This window comes from Micromys minutus (genome assembly GCF_963924665.1).
Source record: "Micromys minutus genome assembly, chromosome: 15".
NCBI classification, from domain to species: domain Eukaryota; kingdom Metazoa; phylum Chordata; class Mammalia; order Rodentia; family Muridae; genus Micromys; species Micromys minutus.
The window spans coordinates 52,797,131-52,815,427 of record NC_137984.1 but is presented as its reverse complement, the minus strand read 5'-3'; the positions used below and the strand labels follow the sequence as shown (position 1 = coordinate 52,815,427).

General features: G+C 44.2%; 1 protein-coding gene across 1 annotated transcript in view; it reads right to left on the bottom strand.

Annotated features, from left to right (window-relative positions):
- Nucleotides 1–17,274, bottom strand: part of SOHLH2 (spermatogenesis and oogenesis specific basic helix-loop-helix 2) — a gene marked incomplete at both ends in the record, with an annotated part of 20,823 nt that extends 3,549 nt beyond the window's left edge. Inside the window, 9 exons of the mRNA XM_080929173.1 lie at nucleotides 2,074–2,195; nucleotides 3,007–3,095; nucleotides 3,217–3,364; nucleotides 4,798–4,908; nucleotides 7,500–7,596; nucleotides 9,231–9,335; nucleotides 9,418–9,479; nucleotides 10,413–10,627; nucleotides 17,227–17,274. Of these exons, the coding sequence (XP_080785299.1) occupies nucleotides 2,074–2,195; nucleotides 3,007–3,095; nucleotides 3,217–3,364; nucleotides 4,798–4,908; nucleotides 7,500–7,596; nucleotides 9,231–9,335; nucleotides 9,418–9,479; nucleotides 10,413–10,627; nucleotides 17,227–17,274 (997 nt within the window). The remainder of the gene's footprint in view (nucleotides 1–2,073; nucleotides 2,196–3,006; nucleotides 3,096–3,216; nucleotides 3,365–4,797; nucleotides 4,909–7,499; nucleotides 7,597–9,230; nucleotides 9,336–9,417; nucleotides 9,480–10,412; nucleotides 10,628–17,226) is intronic.
- Between the last annotated feature and the right edge of the window lie 1,023 nt (nucleotides 17,275–18,297).

Below are 18,297 nucleotides of genomic sequence, written 5' to 3'. Positions count from 1 at the left end.
TCTTTGGCCCTTTCTCTTCCGACTTTGGACAGAACCGTAGGAATGTCATTGGTCCCAGAACTCCCCCTGGTCCCCTAGACATGCATGTCACAGTACATCAACTATGCTCTTAACACACTGAGCAGACCTGTTTGCTTGTGACCCTATCTGCCACTAATTTCCTACAGAGAAATACTGCATCTCATCTACCCATGCACTGCCATCTCGGAGCAGGGATGCCAAGCTGAGAACCAAAGGACAGTTTTGCAATTAGTTGGGAGAATGATGGTCAAGGATATTCCCAGCACATGGTAGGATGCTGTGACCACACAGTTCTTAGGAAGAAGGAATCAGAAGATCACAAAAGTCAAGCTGAGGACAGGAGACTTCCTGTCACTCAGCACCAGCCACACTAGTAGAAAGTCTACATTCTCCTGGCTCTTCTGTGGAGAGAGTAGCCGAAGGAACACCAAAATTCACACACTGGACCTGGATTCTTCTCCACTGGCTTGGTTCGTTCCCACCATTATTTCCATAACTGTGTGGGAATGCCAAGAATTGCCAAAAATATAATGGAAGGAGGGTTGCATGTGTCCACAGGGGTATTTGTGGTATATCTATTTCTTGACCTCCACTGCTCTAGTGTGGTTACTACTAAATACAGCAATGAGTAAAGCAGGAGAGGACTCCCTGCCTTCATGGAGCAGGCACTGTAATGGAAGAAGACGGCCAATAACAAAGCATAAAGGTAAAGAGTGCAGGTGGTAAGTACCAGGGAGATAAATCCAAGAGGAAGTGTGGGCTAAGAGTGGGATGAACTGTGTGTGCACCCGGAGCAAGTAGCTTTAACTGGGTGGTTCAGAAGAACTCAGAGTAGGGCCGTTAAATAAGTCCTGAAAGAAGTAAATAAATCAATATCCTAAGTGCTCAGCACACAGTCAGCACTGAATTAATGAGCATAGTCAGTCCTCTATATCATTGAGCTGGAGATTAACTAATCACAGGTTCAAAGATTTTTGTTTTTTTAAATCAACTACAGTGAGGCTATACAAAACATGGACAGACGTTGTTCCTTAAACAATGTAATGTAACAACTATTTGTATAAATTTACATAGTATATCAGGTGTCATCCAACCCACAGCAGACTCCAAATAAGAAGCAGTACATGCCCAGGTTATATGCAAATGATAATCCATTTTATGGAAGGGACTTGAGACTTTGAAGATCTGGTATTCTACATGGGTACTGAGAGATTCTCTGCTTCCTATTAGATTTCATTCCCATGAGAAATAAATTTATCAATATACTTACCATGTTAGCAAGATGCATTTGTGGCAATTATGTTCAATTTTGAGGCAGTTTCTATGATAACTTTTTAAAAGATTTACATATGTTTAATTTTACGTGTGTATTTGCATACATTTGTGTGTGTTCATCATGTGTACGAATTACTCACAGAGAATTTGTAACTGGAGGTACGGAGGGTTGTGAACTACTATGTGGGTTCAGGGAACAAAACTCAGGACCTCTGCAAGAGCAACCATTGCTTCTGCCCCTAAGATACTCTTGTGGTTGAATCTGAAATGCCACCCCAGACCCATTGTAAACACTTGTTTCCCGGCTGGTGGCACTGTCTTGTGGGTCTGTGTAATCTTTAGGTGCTGAAATATAGATGGTTGGAACTGGGGCCTTCCACCTCTGCTTCCTTTCCTGCTCCAATTCCTGACCCCTGCTTTGTGAAGTCCTACTATGTGAATCCTGCTCTGATTCCTGGTCCCCTGCTTTGTTGATGTCCTACTGTGTGAATAGTGCCTTGCTTGCCTCTGGCATCTCAGACTAAACCCTTTAGCATTAGGAGTTAAATGCTTCCTTCCTGGGGTCACTCTGTCAGGAATTCCCCAGTGACACAGAAGGAGGTAAGAGACTCAATTTAAATACTTGAAGATGGTGAAGCCAGGACTCATCCAGCGATGATTCAGCTCCACTTGACCACACAAGTATAGCAGGAAATGAACAGGGAATTCAGGGGGACCCAGGGGCTGCAGAGCCTTTATTCACATGCTCTGGGAGCTACACAGTAAGGCATCGCTCACCTCTCATGGCTTCCTCCAAAGACCCTCCTGAAGCAGGCATGGAATACACATTCAAGCCCTGGTTAGCCAGGAGCTGGATCTCTTGCACAGGTGAGAAAGCGTTTGTCAGCATAATATCTTCCCTGGAAAGACAAGGAAGATTCACTTCACACATATCTCTGGTAGAAATATCAACAGTGCTGATTTCAAAGGCTTTTCTAAATTGTGCTTTAAAAGATTTATTTGTTTATATGTATGAATGTTTGCTTGTGTACCACACCTATCCAGTCCCTACAGAGACCAGAAAAGGGTATCAGGTACTGTGGAACTCAAGTTACAGTTGGTTGTAAGTTGCTATGAGGGTAGTAGGAATTGAACCCAGGTCCTCTGCAAGAGCAGTCAGTGCTCTTAACTCCTGAGACGTCTCTCCAGGACCTTAAAGCTTTTCTATTAGTCAAGATACAAAAGACCCTGACAAGGCTCAGCTATGGGTTATTTGAATAGAACACAGTGTTTCCTGGGACCTTCCAGACCCTTCAAAGGTCCTTTTTGTTTCTCTTTGTTTCCACAGACTGATAAGACTTGAGTGAGGAAGTTATCACTTGGCGTGTCACACTCTGTACCTATGAGTTTCAGGACCACTTACTACCTAGTTAGTTCTAGACGCCCTCAGCCCTGCCCAAGAGTTACAGAACCCACCCTGCCCCTGCTGGACCAGCAGACACACTGAGATGGAGTCTCAAGGCCCCATGTTAAGGTTCTCAGGGCCAACGGTGTGTGTGACAGGATGGAAGCCACAGCCTGAGGACACTGGACGTGTTTACCACAGTAATAAGATCCCAGCATTGGCAGTGGGAGACACTCGTGGATCACTAACAAACACCAGGGCTCTGTGTGTGTGTGAACAAGGCAGGAGAACAACACAGACTGTGGACTCACACACCCTTGCCTTACCTCTGCGATGTGGTTGTGCCTGGAAGGAACAGCTCGATGGGCATCTGTCTCTTAGAAAACCTTTTATTGCTCTGAAGGGATTCTGTGATCTAAACAAGAACAGAGATGCATATGTAAAAACAGACCTACAGACACATGGATGTGCAGTTACAGAAACAAAAATAAAAACTGGCACATGGAGGCATGAACAGGACGTTAGAAACCGAGTACCTGGGCCATAATGGCTGGAGAGAGAGAATCCCGGACCTGCTTCACATAGTCAACTGTGGCCTCGATAACTGAAGCCACGTCGCTCTTCCTCCCCTTGACATACGGCAGGAGAGTGCGCAGCTGCTCACAGCAAAACTTGATGCGCTCCCTGTGCAAACATTGTGTGGAAATAAAGCATTACTCCTTTATCAGAAGAACAACTCTTCCTGGGTTTTGTGGAAATGGACTGTCTCTGTCTTCATCTGATTCCTGTTTGAGGGGAAGGCCAAGATCCCTCACAGCTCCTGAAATCACAACTCCCAGGGTCCCCACTCAAGGGGACAACTGCCGAAGTATAGAGCCTGTGCCAGGCTAGCCCCAGTCCCCTCAGCCAGGCCTACTGCTGTGGTGCCCTCAGGAAAGAACTGCATGCCATATATACATGATTTTTAAACTTCATAGTAGAAGCCTGGCAGGCCAGGAGGAGTGAGAATCTGGGTTTGGATCATATTTTTATAAAGAAGTCTTTCAGTGTCTTGTACCTTGTGAGTTTCACAGAGCATGCTGTGGCCAGAGTTGGAACAAAATGAGAAGTTTTCCTAAACCCACGAACTAAAGCACAAGGACAATGTCCAGGCCAGCATCCAAAGGACACTAACCCTTGACCACACCCAGGAGAGATCCATGGGAAATGTAGTTGTAATTGATGCATCGGTCCAAGCCCTTGGCATCCCCTAGGAACTTGTGTTGTCCAGTTACATCCTTGACCTGTGCAGCTGACAACTACTGTCTGGAAAGTCCCTAAGTTTCTCTTCATTTCAGAATAGGAGAAAAACAGACTAAAAATATATATTGTTTGGCATATATTCAGAGTAGAAATTAAGTGGTATTTTTATTGGCCTTTGGGCTCTTTGGAACTCTGCAGAGTTGCCTCAAAGACTATTCTGAGGTAAAAAGCATTGGGGAACCAGTAGCTGGACACATGGAAGGCTTTGAGTGTTTCACACAGAGAAACTTCACTTACAAAAGAATCTAAGATGAAACAGCAGAGTCTCTGTGGGCAAAGCAGTCTCGTAGAATATGAGAAGTTGCCTAAGAGTGCTTATGGTAAATCAGATCTGGATTTCATTGGCAGTGGGAATAATATGTTATAATCAAGAATGAAATACAAAGGGGAGGAGCTAAAAGCAAAAACATTAAGCATTTGCTATCTATAGATGGGACTGTTAACAATATTCCCCCTTGTCTGTAGTTTTCCTAGATGGATAAATGTCACTTTCACAATGAAAAATGCCATTGCACATTGTTCCGATGCATACAAAGAAAACATCTGGATATACAGGGAACTTAGGAGAACTACAGACAAATATTTCCATCTCCACCACTTAGAATCATTACTGCTCCAGTCATGCTGTGGCAGGGGCACCTCCTCAGCTCTTTGGTCCTCACAGTGACCAAATGCCAGACGGGTGGCATATATTCCGTGGTCACACTCACTATCTCCATCTAGACTTTTAGCAGTGTTAAAGTTATGGGATTTGTGGCAGAGGTTTCTCTGTGGGAAGAAGTAACCCTGCGACCACAGGTCCCACGGGTACCCACCGTCTCAGCTTTTCTTTGCTCGAGTGAAGGAAAGAAGCCTTTTTGTTTTTCTCCAGATTCGACAGCGGAGCCTTTAATCCAAGTCCAGTGTCAGTTTTCAGCAGCTCAGAGCTAAAGAAAGTGAGCATCATGTCACATGTTAAAGAGAAAAATCGCCAGGCAACTGCCAACAACAAGCAGTAATTCACTAAGACAGAATGTCTCCCGAGTCATACAAAGGAGGAGAATATATTAATCACCGTACTTCACACATTTGGTACTGAATCTTTTCCTTCATCTAAAACACAGTGATTAACTACAAATATAACCAGGACTAAGACACTCTAATCGTATCAGCCACTGACAACACACTTTTCTAACTTCATGGTGTTGTGCAAGCGTTGCAGCCCCAGTCCATTTCTCCTTCCAGCTGTATTTGATACATTTCATATGATAGCTGATGCTTAGACAGCCTGCTATAAAGTAGTCAGTTAGATGGCTCCTGCTCAGCTAACATTAAGTGTTCTGAGGATGTTACAGGGCAAGCGATGATGTTAGGCAGATTGGATGCAGTTTTTACTCACAGTTGTTTCTACTAGGTATTATAGTCCCACTGTAAATCACACCACACACACACACACACACACACACACACACTGTTTCTGCCCTTAAAGCATTAAGCCCCATGGCGCTATAGCAGTGGCTCAGTGATTAGCAGCACTGGATGGACCTAGACTCAATTCCTGTCACCCACTTGGTGGTTCATAGCCTTCTAAAACTCCAGTTCCAAAGTGTCTGGTGCTCTCTTCTATCCTTTGAGGGCACTATATGTCTGTGGTACATAGATATAAATGCAGCAAAACACACCCGGACATAAAAAATACATTTTAAAACAAGGCTCATTACAGAGACTGAACAGAGCAAGTTTTCATGTTCCATTCCAACTTGATCAGCCAAGGTTTCTCTCCCTTTTCAAATTTCTCACTTAATGGATATTGTTCTGACTCAATATCTAGAGCACTAGTTCACAGCCTGTAGGCCTCCACCCCTCTGACAACCCTCTATCTCCAAAAATATTTACATTAATAACTATAGCAAAATTAATCATGAAGTAGCAACAAAAATCATTTTATTATCTGGGTAAACCACAACATGAGGAACTGTATTAATTATCTGTACTAATGGCATTAGGGAGGTTGAGATCTAGGACTTTATGTTCTAAACTATTTTACTGATTTTTATTTTATGGGTATATCTGCAACACATGTGTGTCTGAGCCCATGGATACCAAGAGAGGAACTACGATCCCAGGAACTGGAGACACAGACAGGGTGACTGGGTGCAGGGGACTGACCCTGGTTCCTCTGGAAGAGTGGCTCTTAACTGCTGAACCATCTCGACAATTCCACGTGTGTGTGGGGGGGATGCGAGGGGGGAGGGAGGGAGAGCACAGTCAACCTCGAATCTTCCCTCAGGTGCTGGTCACCAGGCTCTCACAGGCCGGAAGCTCACCCAGTGGGCTAGGCTGGCTGGCAGGTGCCTCATGGAGCCCCTCCTATCTTCTTCAGCTCCCCAGTGCTGGGATTCTAAGCCTCATGTCCTCATGTTTGTAAACCAGTACTGTACTGACTAACGTAACTTCCTAGCCCTTTAATTCCATTTTCTTTATCCAAAAGGGTAAAACCTGACTGAGAATTTTACTTTGATTATGAAACAGGATAATGAAAAAATTCAAGTTAGTAGACACTGGAAAACGCTTTCATGTAGCATATAAAAAATCATGAAACCTCACAATACCCTTCCCTACCTCATATGCCAGATAAGGGATCATCTTCCCATAAAGCTCTTTGAGGCTCAGCTGCTAAATAAGAGTCACAAAGCTTTTGCGAGTCATGTGCCACTTAAGTGAGGTCATCTTTGGTTTGCCACACTGAACTGGCTGCCAAGTCCATCCCTTGTTCTACACAGTAGATGGCTACATTCTACACATTCTAGAGGTGCCTCCATGGGCTTCAGCACTTGTCCATTCCTGTGCTCTAAGCTCTATTTAAAACCTCCATGGCACAAAAAGAGAGGGGCAGCAGTCACACAGAGCTGATTTTTATCACACATGCAAAGCAAATATAGGAAGAGTCTGATCCATTCAACAGCCTGTAGGAAAATAAGGAAAACACACACACACACCCACACACACACACACACACACACACACACAGAGAGAGAGAGAGAGAGAGAGAGAGAGATGTTAGACAGACAGACAGACAGACAAACTACCCTATAAAAACAAAACAAAGCACTCCTTTCATGGGATATATAAGAAACTCTAAATCACAGGCATGCAGTAGTTGAAGTTTTGAGTTTGAGTTGAAAACAGACAATGGGGAGAAAGTTCTGGAGATATAGACTAGGCAAGGCTGATCTTGTCCAAATATCAGCGTTCAGACTGCTCAGTTTCAAATGTGTGTTTGGAAAGGGGGATCTGCTGTTATTTTGTTTGAATATCAATGTACTTCCTTACACTGCGTTGGGTCATCTCAGGATCTCGATTCTAGAACCTGAAACAGAGGACAGTCACCTGCCTTCCAGGGAAGAACCCTTCTCTCCGCAGCACTCTTAGCACTTGGGCTGGTGTCTGTTACCAAGTTCTCTGCAGAATCGTTAATAAAATGCACACGGCAAACATGGGTGACATGGAAAAGTTGAACAATATAAATAAGACTAACCAAAACAACAGATCTGGAGAAAAATGCCCTCCGAGTTCACTGCAGGAAGTCTGGAAGAAGAGTCTGCATTCTGGAGGCAATTCGGTGTTCTCCATATCTATTGAAAGTTCGGAAAGAGGCTCATTTCAATAATAAAATCACTGCCAATTATTTTTACAAAGCAGGGCTTTAAAAATAGAAAGCGGGTGATAGGTTTCAGCCCACGAAGCATAAAACCACTCAGATTAGAAAATACTACTGAAAAGCTGCACACACTGCACCCCAGGACATCCTCTTACCAGTAAGAACCTGCTAAGTGACATATTTTATAAAGCATCCCCAACCAAGTTTATGTATCACCTTCCTATTTATAAGTAAATGTCAAGCAACTGCACTGTCAAATTATGGCCTCAGGGCCATAAAAAATCTGCAGCTGTTAGTCCTTGGACCAATGATAAGTCAGCTGGGGAAAGGTTGGGACCCATCAAAGGTGCTGGACAGGTGATGAGCAGCTGCTGCTTTACTGAAGACCAGAGAACAGACTGCAAAGGGACCCTGACCACAGCTTAGTCATACCCAGGAAGAACTCTGAAGCCACAGTGGGGAGGGGTTGGGAGGGGCTGTGGTGAGGAGGTGCTACACTGAAAACTAGCACTATAAAGAGGCAGCCACACTGACTCTAGAATGCAAACTTGTATATAATAGTCCTCAGTATGTTTCAAGAAAATATAAAATTTAGGTTTTATAAGGGTTTCTAGCCTTCTGGAAATATAATGTGAATGTGATGTGTGTGTGTTTACAGTGCATCTAGTTGATAAGCATATATAATGTAAAAAGTTAATTAGTGTGTTTATCACCTTACATAATTATTTTCTTGTGCATGTGCTGAAAACACTTAAAATGTCTCAATAAGTTACAAGTATCCATACAGTACTCTTAATACAGCCATCAAACCGTTTCTTAGGTCTTTCAGATTTTACTCGTCTGACACATCAAAGACTCTGCACTCCTTGCCCAATACTCTCTATGTGATACCAGCTTAACTCTGAAAGAGGTCTCAGCTAGTATCCCAGCCTATACCAAGCAAAACCAATGACTGAACTGCAGTAATTCTAGGAGTTGGAGGCTGCCTAGGACCCCTTTAGGATAAGCTAATTTAATTAGTGTTTGAATGTTGCAGTGGACACAATACAATAGGGAAAGGCAATACAAAGAAGAGATCTAATTGAGGCATTATCATTAATGCATTGTATCTAAAACTATAAAAGAGAAGGAATAACCCCATATGCATTAAAGAGGTAAATAATTATAAAAATGTTTTGCAATGAAGTTACTGTGCAATTCCAAGTTGATGCCCCACTTTTTGGATATCTCTGTAATAAGGTAGCCTGACCAATTATATTTTAATAACAAAGATATAATGGTTAGCTAGGTTACCAAATGAAAAGAAACGTAGTAACAATCCCAAACAAAAACAAAAACAGAACTTTTCATCACTCCATCAGCTATCATGCAACAAACTCATTTGAAATTTCAGAACATTTCAGCTTCTCTTGCAAATAAAATCAAAAGATTTTTCCTCCTTATTTATACATATACTGGCTATGAATAAAAACATAGTTATAAAATACATAGCAAGTTGTTAATTCACAATAACAGGCATAAGGAGGAAACCAGTTTAGAGACTGCAAACATGATTTTATAGAATGTTAATGACTATTTTAAACCTTTTTAAATGTATTTTTAACTCACCCATATTTGTGAAATATGTTTTCCAGTAGTTTATCACAGTGTTCACTTTTTCCAAGGTTAGTGGCTCATTGAAACTAATATCAGCTCCATATTCTGAAATATAGCCTACAGAAATCATGTTAATGACAACCTTGTAATTTCTACTTGAAAACAAAACACATGTTATAGCAGGCAGTCACACACATACCTCTGAGTTTTTCAGGTATTACAAAAGCAAACAGCAAATGTGTGTTTTTCTTCTTGCCAGATCTGAGGGGAAAGTGTTACAATGAAGCAAATTAGTCACTCAAAAAGAAAACGAATCAGACTCAAGAGCTGAACTTACTAGATACTTAATAGATGCCTTTAACTTTAATAATTTAGAATGATGCAAAAATTTTAAAACTCAGCATCTGAAATCAATGAGGATACGAACTGTTCTTTCTTAACTAAAGAAGACAACCTAAACCTTATCCACATCCTCAAACTCCTCATTAGCTTAAAAAAGGTTGAGGAACAGAGGACATTTCAAGACCACTAACTGGTAAAATCAGCAAAATCTGGATTGGGGGAATTACACAAAACTAAAACCCCCTTAAAACAAACACCTCTATGTGTGTTTGAAAAGAAATATACAGGTGTACAATTAAAGAGAAAAATTCCAAATATACAAGGAGGAGAAAGTTGAATTTTAAATTTGTATCAATTTTTAGAATCATAAGCAGGAAACACTCAACACTGATTAGGCGTCAGCATCAAGGACTGTCAGCACTCGCTCCAGTAGCCACCGTGCCTCTGATCAAACTCCGAAGAGCAGTCATTGTAATGACAGTCATTGAAACTGCACACCCATGGGAGTAATAGCATTCTATACCAAGTAACTTTCTATGATCAATTAACCCCTCTGATGTCACTCATGCTATTCCTGCTCAGGCTGACATGCTAATTCTTACAATGACATGTCAAACCTGCCACAGAGCTGCACTATGAAACTTCTACCCATGAAGACAGATTTTACTTTCAAACTCACAGTGGACTAATTTGATGTCAAGTATAGCAATATATTGTATATCCATCAAATATATCAATATATTATATCTTATGTATTTAATATATCAAATACATTGATATATACTATGCATTTAAGAAATGGGTTTTAAAAGCAATTTTAAAGACGCTAGGCCAAGATTTGAAAAGTTTTACCTAATTAATTTGACAGCCTCCTGCTCCTCCGCAGTTAGGGTGGAAGTCACCTTCAAGAAAATTATGTCAAATGAGTTAGCAGCCAAAAGCGCGGCTACCTTCTTCACGTTGCTAATGGTCAGGGTGATCTGTGCTGTGTTGGAAAAGAATTTCTGCACAGAGCCAGCCAGGAAGTATCTTGTAGCATCTCCAACAAGCAAAAGGTCTACTCTTCCCTGAAAGAGAAGGAAGAAAGCAGAGGCCACAAGTAATTACTAAACAGGAGTGAGGGCAGGAACTCTCCTCTGCCTATGTGCCAGGCATGTGCTTGGGTCCTATCACTTTGTTAAGATCCTACCCACCAAGGCCATTACAGCATTAATGTGTGGTTTCCCTAAAAACTGCTCTTATTCCATTAACAGGCAAGGTTCTTTATCATGATCATCCCAGTTTTTAGAGACACGATTTCTCTATGTACCCATAGCTGTCTTGGAAGTCAATCCGTAGATCAGGATGGCTTTGAACTTATGAGATCTGCCTACTGAGTTCTGGGTCTAAAGGCATGAACCACCACCCAGCAACAGGTAAGGTTCTTATAATCCAGCTTCTTAATCAGACTTTTCTCCTGGAAAACGTATTTTGTGAGAAGCACAAATTGGCGAGTCACACATTATTTATTTTGGTTAAAAACACATTCTAGGGAACAAAAACCTAAATTTAAAAATCTAAATGGAGTGCTGGAGTGATGGCTCCGTATCTAAAAGCCCTGCCTACCTTTGTAGAGCACCCAGATTTGTTCTCTTCACCCGAGTGGTAGCTTTCAGCAGTTGGTGCTCTCCACAAGGGTCATGTTGCCCTCTCCTGGCCTCACAGGCACAAGTTCTTACACAAAGACATTTCATAATGCTTAAAGTGAGATTCTGACTGTGTGTTGGACTTTACACGTGGCAATCCTTGGTCACATGCAAACCCTGGGTTGACAGTGAGACCGTTGTCTCTCTCCACACAAGGCTGCATCTCTGCTGGGAATGCTGGGACTTAAGACTTTGTGTTTGTATTTATGATTAGTATTTACAAGTAATGATGTTTGTTGTCATTTCTTTGATCCAGACTGTACCTCGAAGCTTACATTTGCTTCTTCCTGGGATCCACTTTATTGAATTTCAGTACAGGCTCAGGAGATTCTTCTTGCCTCACACACTGTCACAGTGTCCTGACAAGTCAGGGCTAGCTCTAGCTGGTCTGGGTCAAAATCACTGTCTCTGGATTTTGAAGATGATGGCCCATCACCTTGTGATATTCAGAGTGGCAGCTGAAAGCACCAAGCAACTTGGCTTTCTTTGGGTGATTTTGTATTCTCTTTTATTTTCTGTGTCTGGGTATAAGCACTTATTATCCATCCTGGAAACAATATTTCTTCAATCACAGATCACTTTCTTCTCCCTGTTGTCTTTCTCTCTTTGGTAATCTTTCGTGAAATGCTAAATACCCAGGTAGATTCTTTTCCTCCATTACTCTGTGACAGAATAGTCTTCCCCTGATACTTTCTTGTCTTTAGTCCTTTAAAAAGTACTGAGTTTAATGTGGATTGTGAATTTTTAAGGTTTTATTTTCTAAACAACCCATTATTTTTAGGATGTGATTTCTCTGAAGATATAGATTCAAACTTTACTTGTCTCTGTGTGTGCATACCTGTGTATCTGTGTGTGCATACCTGTGTATCTCTGTGTGTGCATACCTGTGTATCTGTGTGTGTGCATACCTATGTATCTCTGTGTGTGAATACCTGTGTATCTCTGTGTGTGCATACCTGTGTATCTCTGTGTGTGCATACCTGTGTATCTATGTATGTGCATACCTGTGTATCTATGTATGTGCATACCTGTGTATCTCTGTGTGTGCATACCTGTGTATCTCTGTGTGTGCATACACATGTATCTCTGTGTGAAGGTGACAGGAAAACTCTGGGTATCATTTTTCATGTACTGTCCACCTTGTATTTTGCAGCCAGTCCTTTACAGGGCTTGGAATTTTCTGAGTGTGATAGGTCAGCTGGCCAGGAATCTTCATATCTGCACTTTCCCAGAGCTAGAATTGCATGAGCGCAGTCATGCCTGCTGTGTGTTGCTGTGGGACTGCCCGTGCATGCCTGCATGCGGAGTGGAAGTCTGCATGGGATTTCTTCTTCTGTTGCTCTCCATCTTCTTTTATGAGGCAGAGCCTCTCACTGAACTGGGACCTCACAGATTTGACTAATTTGGCTGACCAGTGAGTTTCAGGGGCTCCCCGACTCTGCCTTGCCAATTCGGGGGAGTAGGAGTAGCAGGCATGAGCCCTGTGTCTGATCTTTACGAAGATGGGCCACACCCTCTTGCTTACACATAAGCACTTGATCAATGCCACCTTCTCCTCAGCCTTGCAAGTGAGAATGCAAACGCTGCTGTTCTCTTTTGCCCTAGCCCTTCCAGCTTGCTGTCTTAAAAGTACCAAAGCAAGGCTGCTTATGACCAAAACAAATTCATTCCTTGCCACTCTGAAGACTGGGGAGTCCGAGATTAAGGTGTAAGCCGGTCCAGCATAGAGTGAAGGTATGTTTGGTTTCTGGCTCTCACACAGTGCAAGGGCTGATGAGTCCACAGTGGGCCTCTTTGTCAGGAGCACTAGTCTCATTCTCAATGGTGGCATACCTTTGTGACCTAATCACCTTGGAACAGCTCCACTGCCTCACTTCCGCACACTGGGCTGAGTTCCATAATGCCAATGTAAGAAACTTACAAGTCAAAGGACCGGGTGGCTGTGGGTATGATGTGGGTCCACTGTGAGAGAGCAGGAACCCCACGTGTGGCTCGTCCGCAGTATCAAGCAGCTCCCAGGCCTACCCTGAAGCTAAAGCATCCCTGTTCCACGTGCCGTGCATGCAGCGGCTCCACAGCAGTTGATCAGCCTTTGCTCACGTGTGGACCTGCCCACCCTCCGCCTCACCGCAGCAGCTCCTCTCTCCTGTCCGTGGAGCCGTAGTCTCAGACACGTGGCCCGTCGTTGAGGTTTTAAATCTGATTGTGGATTTTAGGTTGTGAGAGAAACTGCTGTGTTGCAACCAAGATTCTGTCAAGAACCATGCATTGGGTTTTAATGTAGGATGGCCCCTCCCCTTTCTCAGTCTGTGCTGTTTACTCAGTGGAGGCTTCATTATTTCAGAAGTGCCTTCTGCTGTGTGGTTTAGAACAGAGGCAGAGGGAGCCTACTTCACCAAACCTACGGCTTTCCCCAAATACCATAACTTTTCAAAACATACCATAGCCTTTAAAAATAATTCATTAATTGAGACAACACCCTTGGTATGCTGACTTTAAAGATGCTATCCTCCTGTCTCAGCTTCTGGAAGCTGTAGTGACTTAGGTAGAATACTAAGGCCCTTGTGACCTCTGACTTCCTCTGAAAACCACACCATTGGTTCAGTTGCATTTCAGGTGCGACTCATTAGTGTCCATTATCCAACAACACTATATCACATGATTAATTCTATTCTAGCACCTTCCTGAACCTCCTAAAGCCAAGCTGCTGTAACAGTAATAAGTTGTGAGAGCAGCTATACGAGGGTTATAGTTTTGCTGTTTATAAATAGCGGATTTAGTTGAAGCAACTCTCAATGTGTCACTAAAATCTACCTGACACAGATAAGGTAGCCCTGAAATGATATAAATGTTTCTGTTGAGTGTATGTGAAATGTGGTGTATGTTTGAGGTACGTATATAATATCTGCATGTGGTGTGCATGTTGGGTGTGAGTGGTATGTGTAGGTGGTATGTGTGTATATAAGGAGTATGTGTGTGCGCCAATGTATGTGACGGGTATGGGCCCGTCTTCCCTAGCTACTCACCACTTTACATTTTGAGGCAAAGTATCTCACAGAACGTGGGTTCACCATTGGGCTAGATTAGGGGGTCAACAAGCTCCGGGGATCGCCCTCTTAGCCCCCTCTCCCCAACTCTGGGGCTACAAACAGATGCTCCTGTGTCATCCTTCATGCGGGGATAAATGCCAAACTCGGGCTCTCACGCCTGAGCCGCAAGCACTTTACCAACTAAGCCACCTACCTCTCCAGCCCCCTAAACTTTCTTTACTTTGATATGGCTGATTGTTTTCTCTCACTAGGCCATTTGAGAATAAAACAATTTGGTAACAATAATGACACTAAAGATAGGTATAAACCAGGGATCTGGGGAGGGGCTAATTTGTAAAACGTTCCACTAGAAAGTTCTGTTCTCTTAGTCTTCTCAAGCATCTTTCCGAGTTGTGTTCTGGCTTCACCGCAGGTAAAGTCTCCTGGGCAGAGGTAGTGAACACAGGTGAGGGGCCAGCCTGTGCATGGGGCCTCCCATACCTTCTCTGGAGCCCAGGGTCCAGGGTTTAAAAGGCTGAACTGCAGAATAGTGTGTGAGCCTTGGTTACCAGCTCATACCAACAGTCTGATGTGAGCCAAGGGAGCAAAGGTTTCCAGGCAGGGACCAGAATCTGCCTCTTGGTTCCAAATATCAATCACTGCTCTGTGTGAGGGACATGACCTGCATCTGAAGGGCAGACTCTCACACGGTGCATGGTAGACGCCTCTATATTTTCTCACATACCGAACCTGATCAACACACACGCTTCCATCAGACAGGATGAGAAAAGGAATTGGGCAGTGGAGGCTGCTCTAGGAAGCTCTGTTCTCTTCACTTGCTGAGTCACAGGGCCCTGGGAAGGACAGTGAACAAAGCTACCTGGTGAGACCTTTCTCTAGGTGGCACCTGGTGCTCTAATTACATGATGCCCCTCCCAGGCTGTGTCCTGAGCATCCCCAGTTTTGTGCAGGAAGAGTCAAGAGCTAGAACTGTAGGGCAGAGACTTGGGGAGGGGATGCTGACAGGGGTGGGGAAGCAGAAGCAAGGGAACCACGCTCTGTGTGGGAGTCTAACATTTGCCTAGTGTGTGATAAGGCACAAGGTACAAAGCATTGCCAAAAGATCTGACCTACGAAATCAGAGCCACACGCTACTCAGGGTGTCAGTAGTCAGAGACATGAGAACCCTGAGGATGCCAGTTAAATCCACCATCCAGTCATGTAAATTTACAAATAAAGTATAAGCAACATGCACCTGAATATTTACTTAGTATCTTGTTGCTGGTGTAACACAGGCAATAAGGCTCGCCAATAATAACAGAAATGGAAAATCCTAGCATATTCTCATTTGCAAAATTGTATTTTAACAGGTCTGTGATTTCTACATAAGAACACAGTTGGCTAGATTTCATTTGACAGAAATATTTTTTCTGAATTGCTTAGTACACTTAAAAAAATACATAATCATTTGTGAAATTTTTAAAAAACGAAGTGAAAATGAAATTCCATGCTCTCTTCGGGTATGGCTTATTAGTTCCCTGCTACACATCCTTTAATTATGGACAGTTTTATAAGGTCACACCATGGCCAACATCCTTATCTACGCCGTCTCATTTCTGACCGCACATTCAGGGCACTGAATTCAGTCTCTTCGATGTTAAGGCACTAGATTTCCATCTGCAGTTGGTGGTGGTCTAAACCCTTAATTAGTAACAGCAGGTGCTGAAGTGCTTAGAGCAAATCACTCCTACACTTTAGTGAGTTGTTACGTATGTCACTCTTACCACGGAGTGCAGCGCCGAGGATTAGTAGCAGCGGCTGCCTAGGCCTGAACTCTCAGAGAGCAATTTCTGGCCTCCCGTTTCTCAGAAATCTAGGGTTTTAACTCTTACCTGGAGAGACTGAGTGAGCTGCTGTTTTTGCAAAGGATCGCAAAGTTCAGCGGGGACTCCACACAATGCAGTGTCAGAATCCACAACTGTGTTCGAAATAATCATGTATTTTATTCAGAATTCCATTTTGCGCAGCTTTGCTTCACCCTGAGCCACTGAGCTCCCTTTCCTCAGAGCTTTCGCGCATGCACAAACGCCTCGCCTAGAATTATCGAAACCCGTTCAATGACCTACAGAAATAATTTGGTTTCCAAAGCTTGTTCTTAAGGAGTCGTGAAGATTAAGTAGACAAAGCCTTCCGGGGGTGGGGGTGGGGCGTTAACAAAACTAATCTAGGTACAAGTGTCCCCTCGTATTTGTCCCAAACGATCTGCGAAGAACAGATACCTCGGCTGGCTTTGCTCTCCGGGGTGAGTAATAGTCCTCTGTGCTCCTCTAGCCGGGCCATGAGTTTTCCCGTTCAGTTTTGGTTTGTCTTTCGAGCGGGGCCTCACGCCATAGCCCAGAGCAGGCCTGAATTCACAGCAACCCTTTTGGCCTTGAAAGTGCGGGCGGGCGTCGTGGTGTAAGTCACCGGGCCTGGGGTTCACTTTCCACGTTTTAATCTAACACAGTCACCCCGAGGGTCACCGAGGGTCTAGTGGAGGTGCGTTTCTGGGGCCTCTATCTGCAGGCTGCGGATACTGCGTAACTGGCACGCAGGCTTTGTTTGCGCAAGGCCACTTTGGGTCGCCATCTTCGAGAGGCCAACAGTTCAGGGACAGGAAAGCCGGAAATAAACGCAGATGAATGCGCGTTCCGTTCCTGAAGCCCAAACCTTTCCCGTGGCAAAGCTCAACCCGGGTCTCCCACTTCCAAGCCCCTCCCGGGGTTCTGGTCCAAGCTCCAGGGTCAGGGGTTCGAAGTCTGGCCCTGTGGCCTGCTAGCCTGAAATAACACCCCCATTCGGGAGCGAGCCGCCCCAGGCTCGATGGAGCCCGTCCTGGCTGAGCCCTTGCAGGGCTGGGCCTGCTGCTCCAGGTTCCAGTGATGCTCACCACCGCTTTCCCCCCGGTCCTACCTGCCCAGGCCTCCGGCCTAGCTCTCCAGTGCTGATCCGGTCGGCCATGGCGTCTACTGCTCTGCAGCTTCTTGGCGGGCTGCGCTGTGAGGGGCGGAGCGAGAGGCAGGAGCGCCCAGGGACTGTGGGAGCCCAGGGCAGAGTGACGTGGACACCCCCGGCACGCCACTCACGCCTGGGGCTGGCCTGCAAGGCTCCACTACGCATGGGCAGAGGGCGTGCTGCGATGCCTGGGGTGGGCCAGCAGCTTTGCTTTCTACAGATGCGCGCGTTCCTCTGATAAAATACTTTTGTCCGATGCCTGTGCGTGAACGTATGGACAGCGCTCTTATGGAGGTTTCTTTAATTCCGGGGTTTTTGCAATCGCTTGGTTTTGTACTGAGATTCAATACATTGTCCCCATTTTCTCAGCTTAGAAACTGAGGCGGTGAAGACATTTCTGGTGGCTGCTGACACAAGAAGCAAACCTATTATTCAGCACTGGTTCAGCATTTTCTTGGGAGCTGTTGAAACAAGATCTTTTCTCTTGTTACTGTGTCTAGGTTTTTCTAATGCTTGGAAACCTGTTTTGTGGTGACCCGGCTCACTTGAACACAACACAGAAGCACTTTGTGTGTCCCACCACTGCAGATGGTCTGTCTCCCAGCCAGCCCTCAGTGTCTCCTGAGCTACTGTTGCATTCTGCTCCGGGGGTCTGATTTAGGTCATCAAGTATGCAAAAATAGCCCTGTGCTTCTCTGCTATTTGGATGGAAAGAAATGAGATAGTTTGAGGAATCCTCCATCCACGTTCTACCAACTGTGCGCTGGAAATACTAGAGAAAACTGGCCAAGTGGGGTGACACCCACCTTTAATCCCAGCACGGGGGAGGCAGAGGCAGATGGATCTTCTGAGGCCAGCCTGGTCTATCTAGCAAATTCCAGGACAGCCAAAGATCCTGTCTCAAAAAATAAAATAAAACAAAACAAATAAACAAACAAATAAAAATAAAAAATTTAAAAAGAGGAGAAAACGTCATCATTACTAAACCAGTACAGCCCCCACCCCTTTTTCATTCCGTGAACAATATAA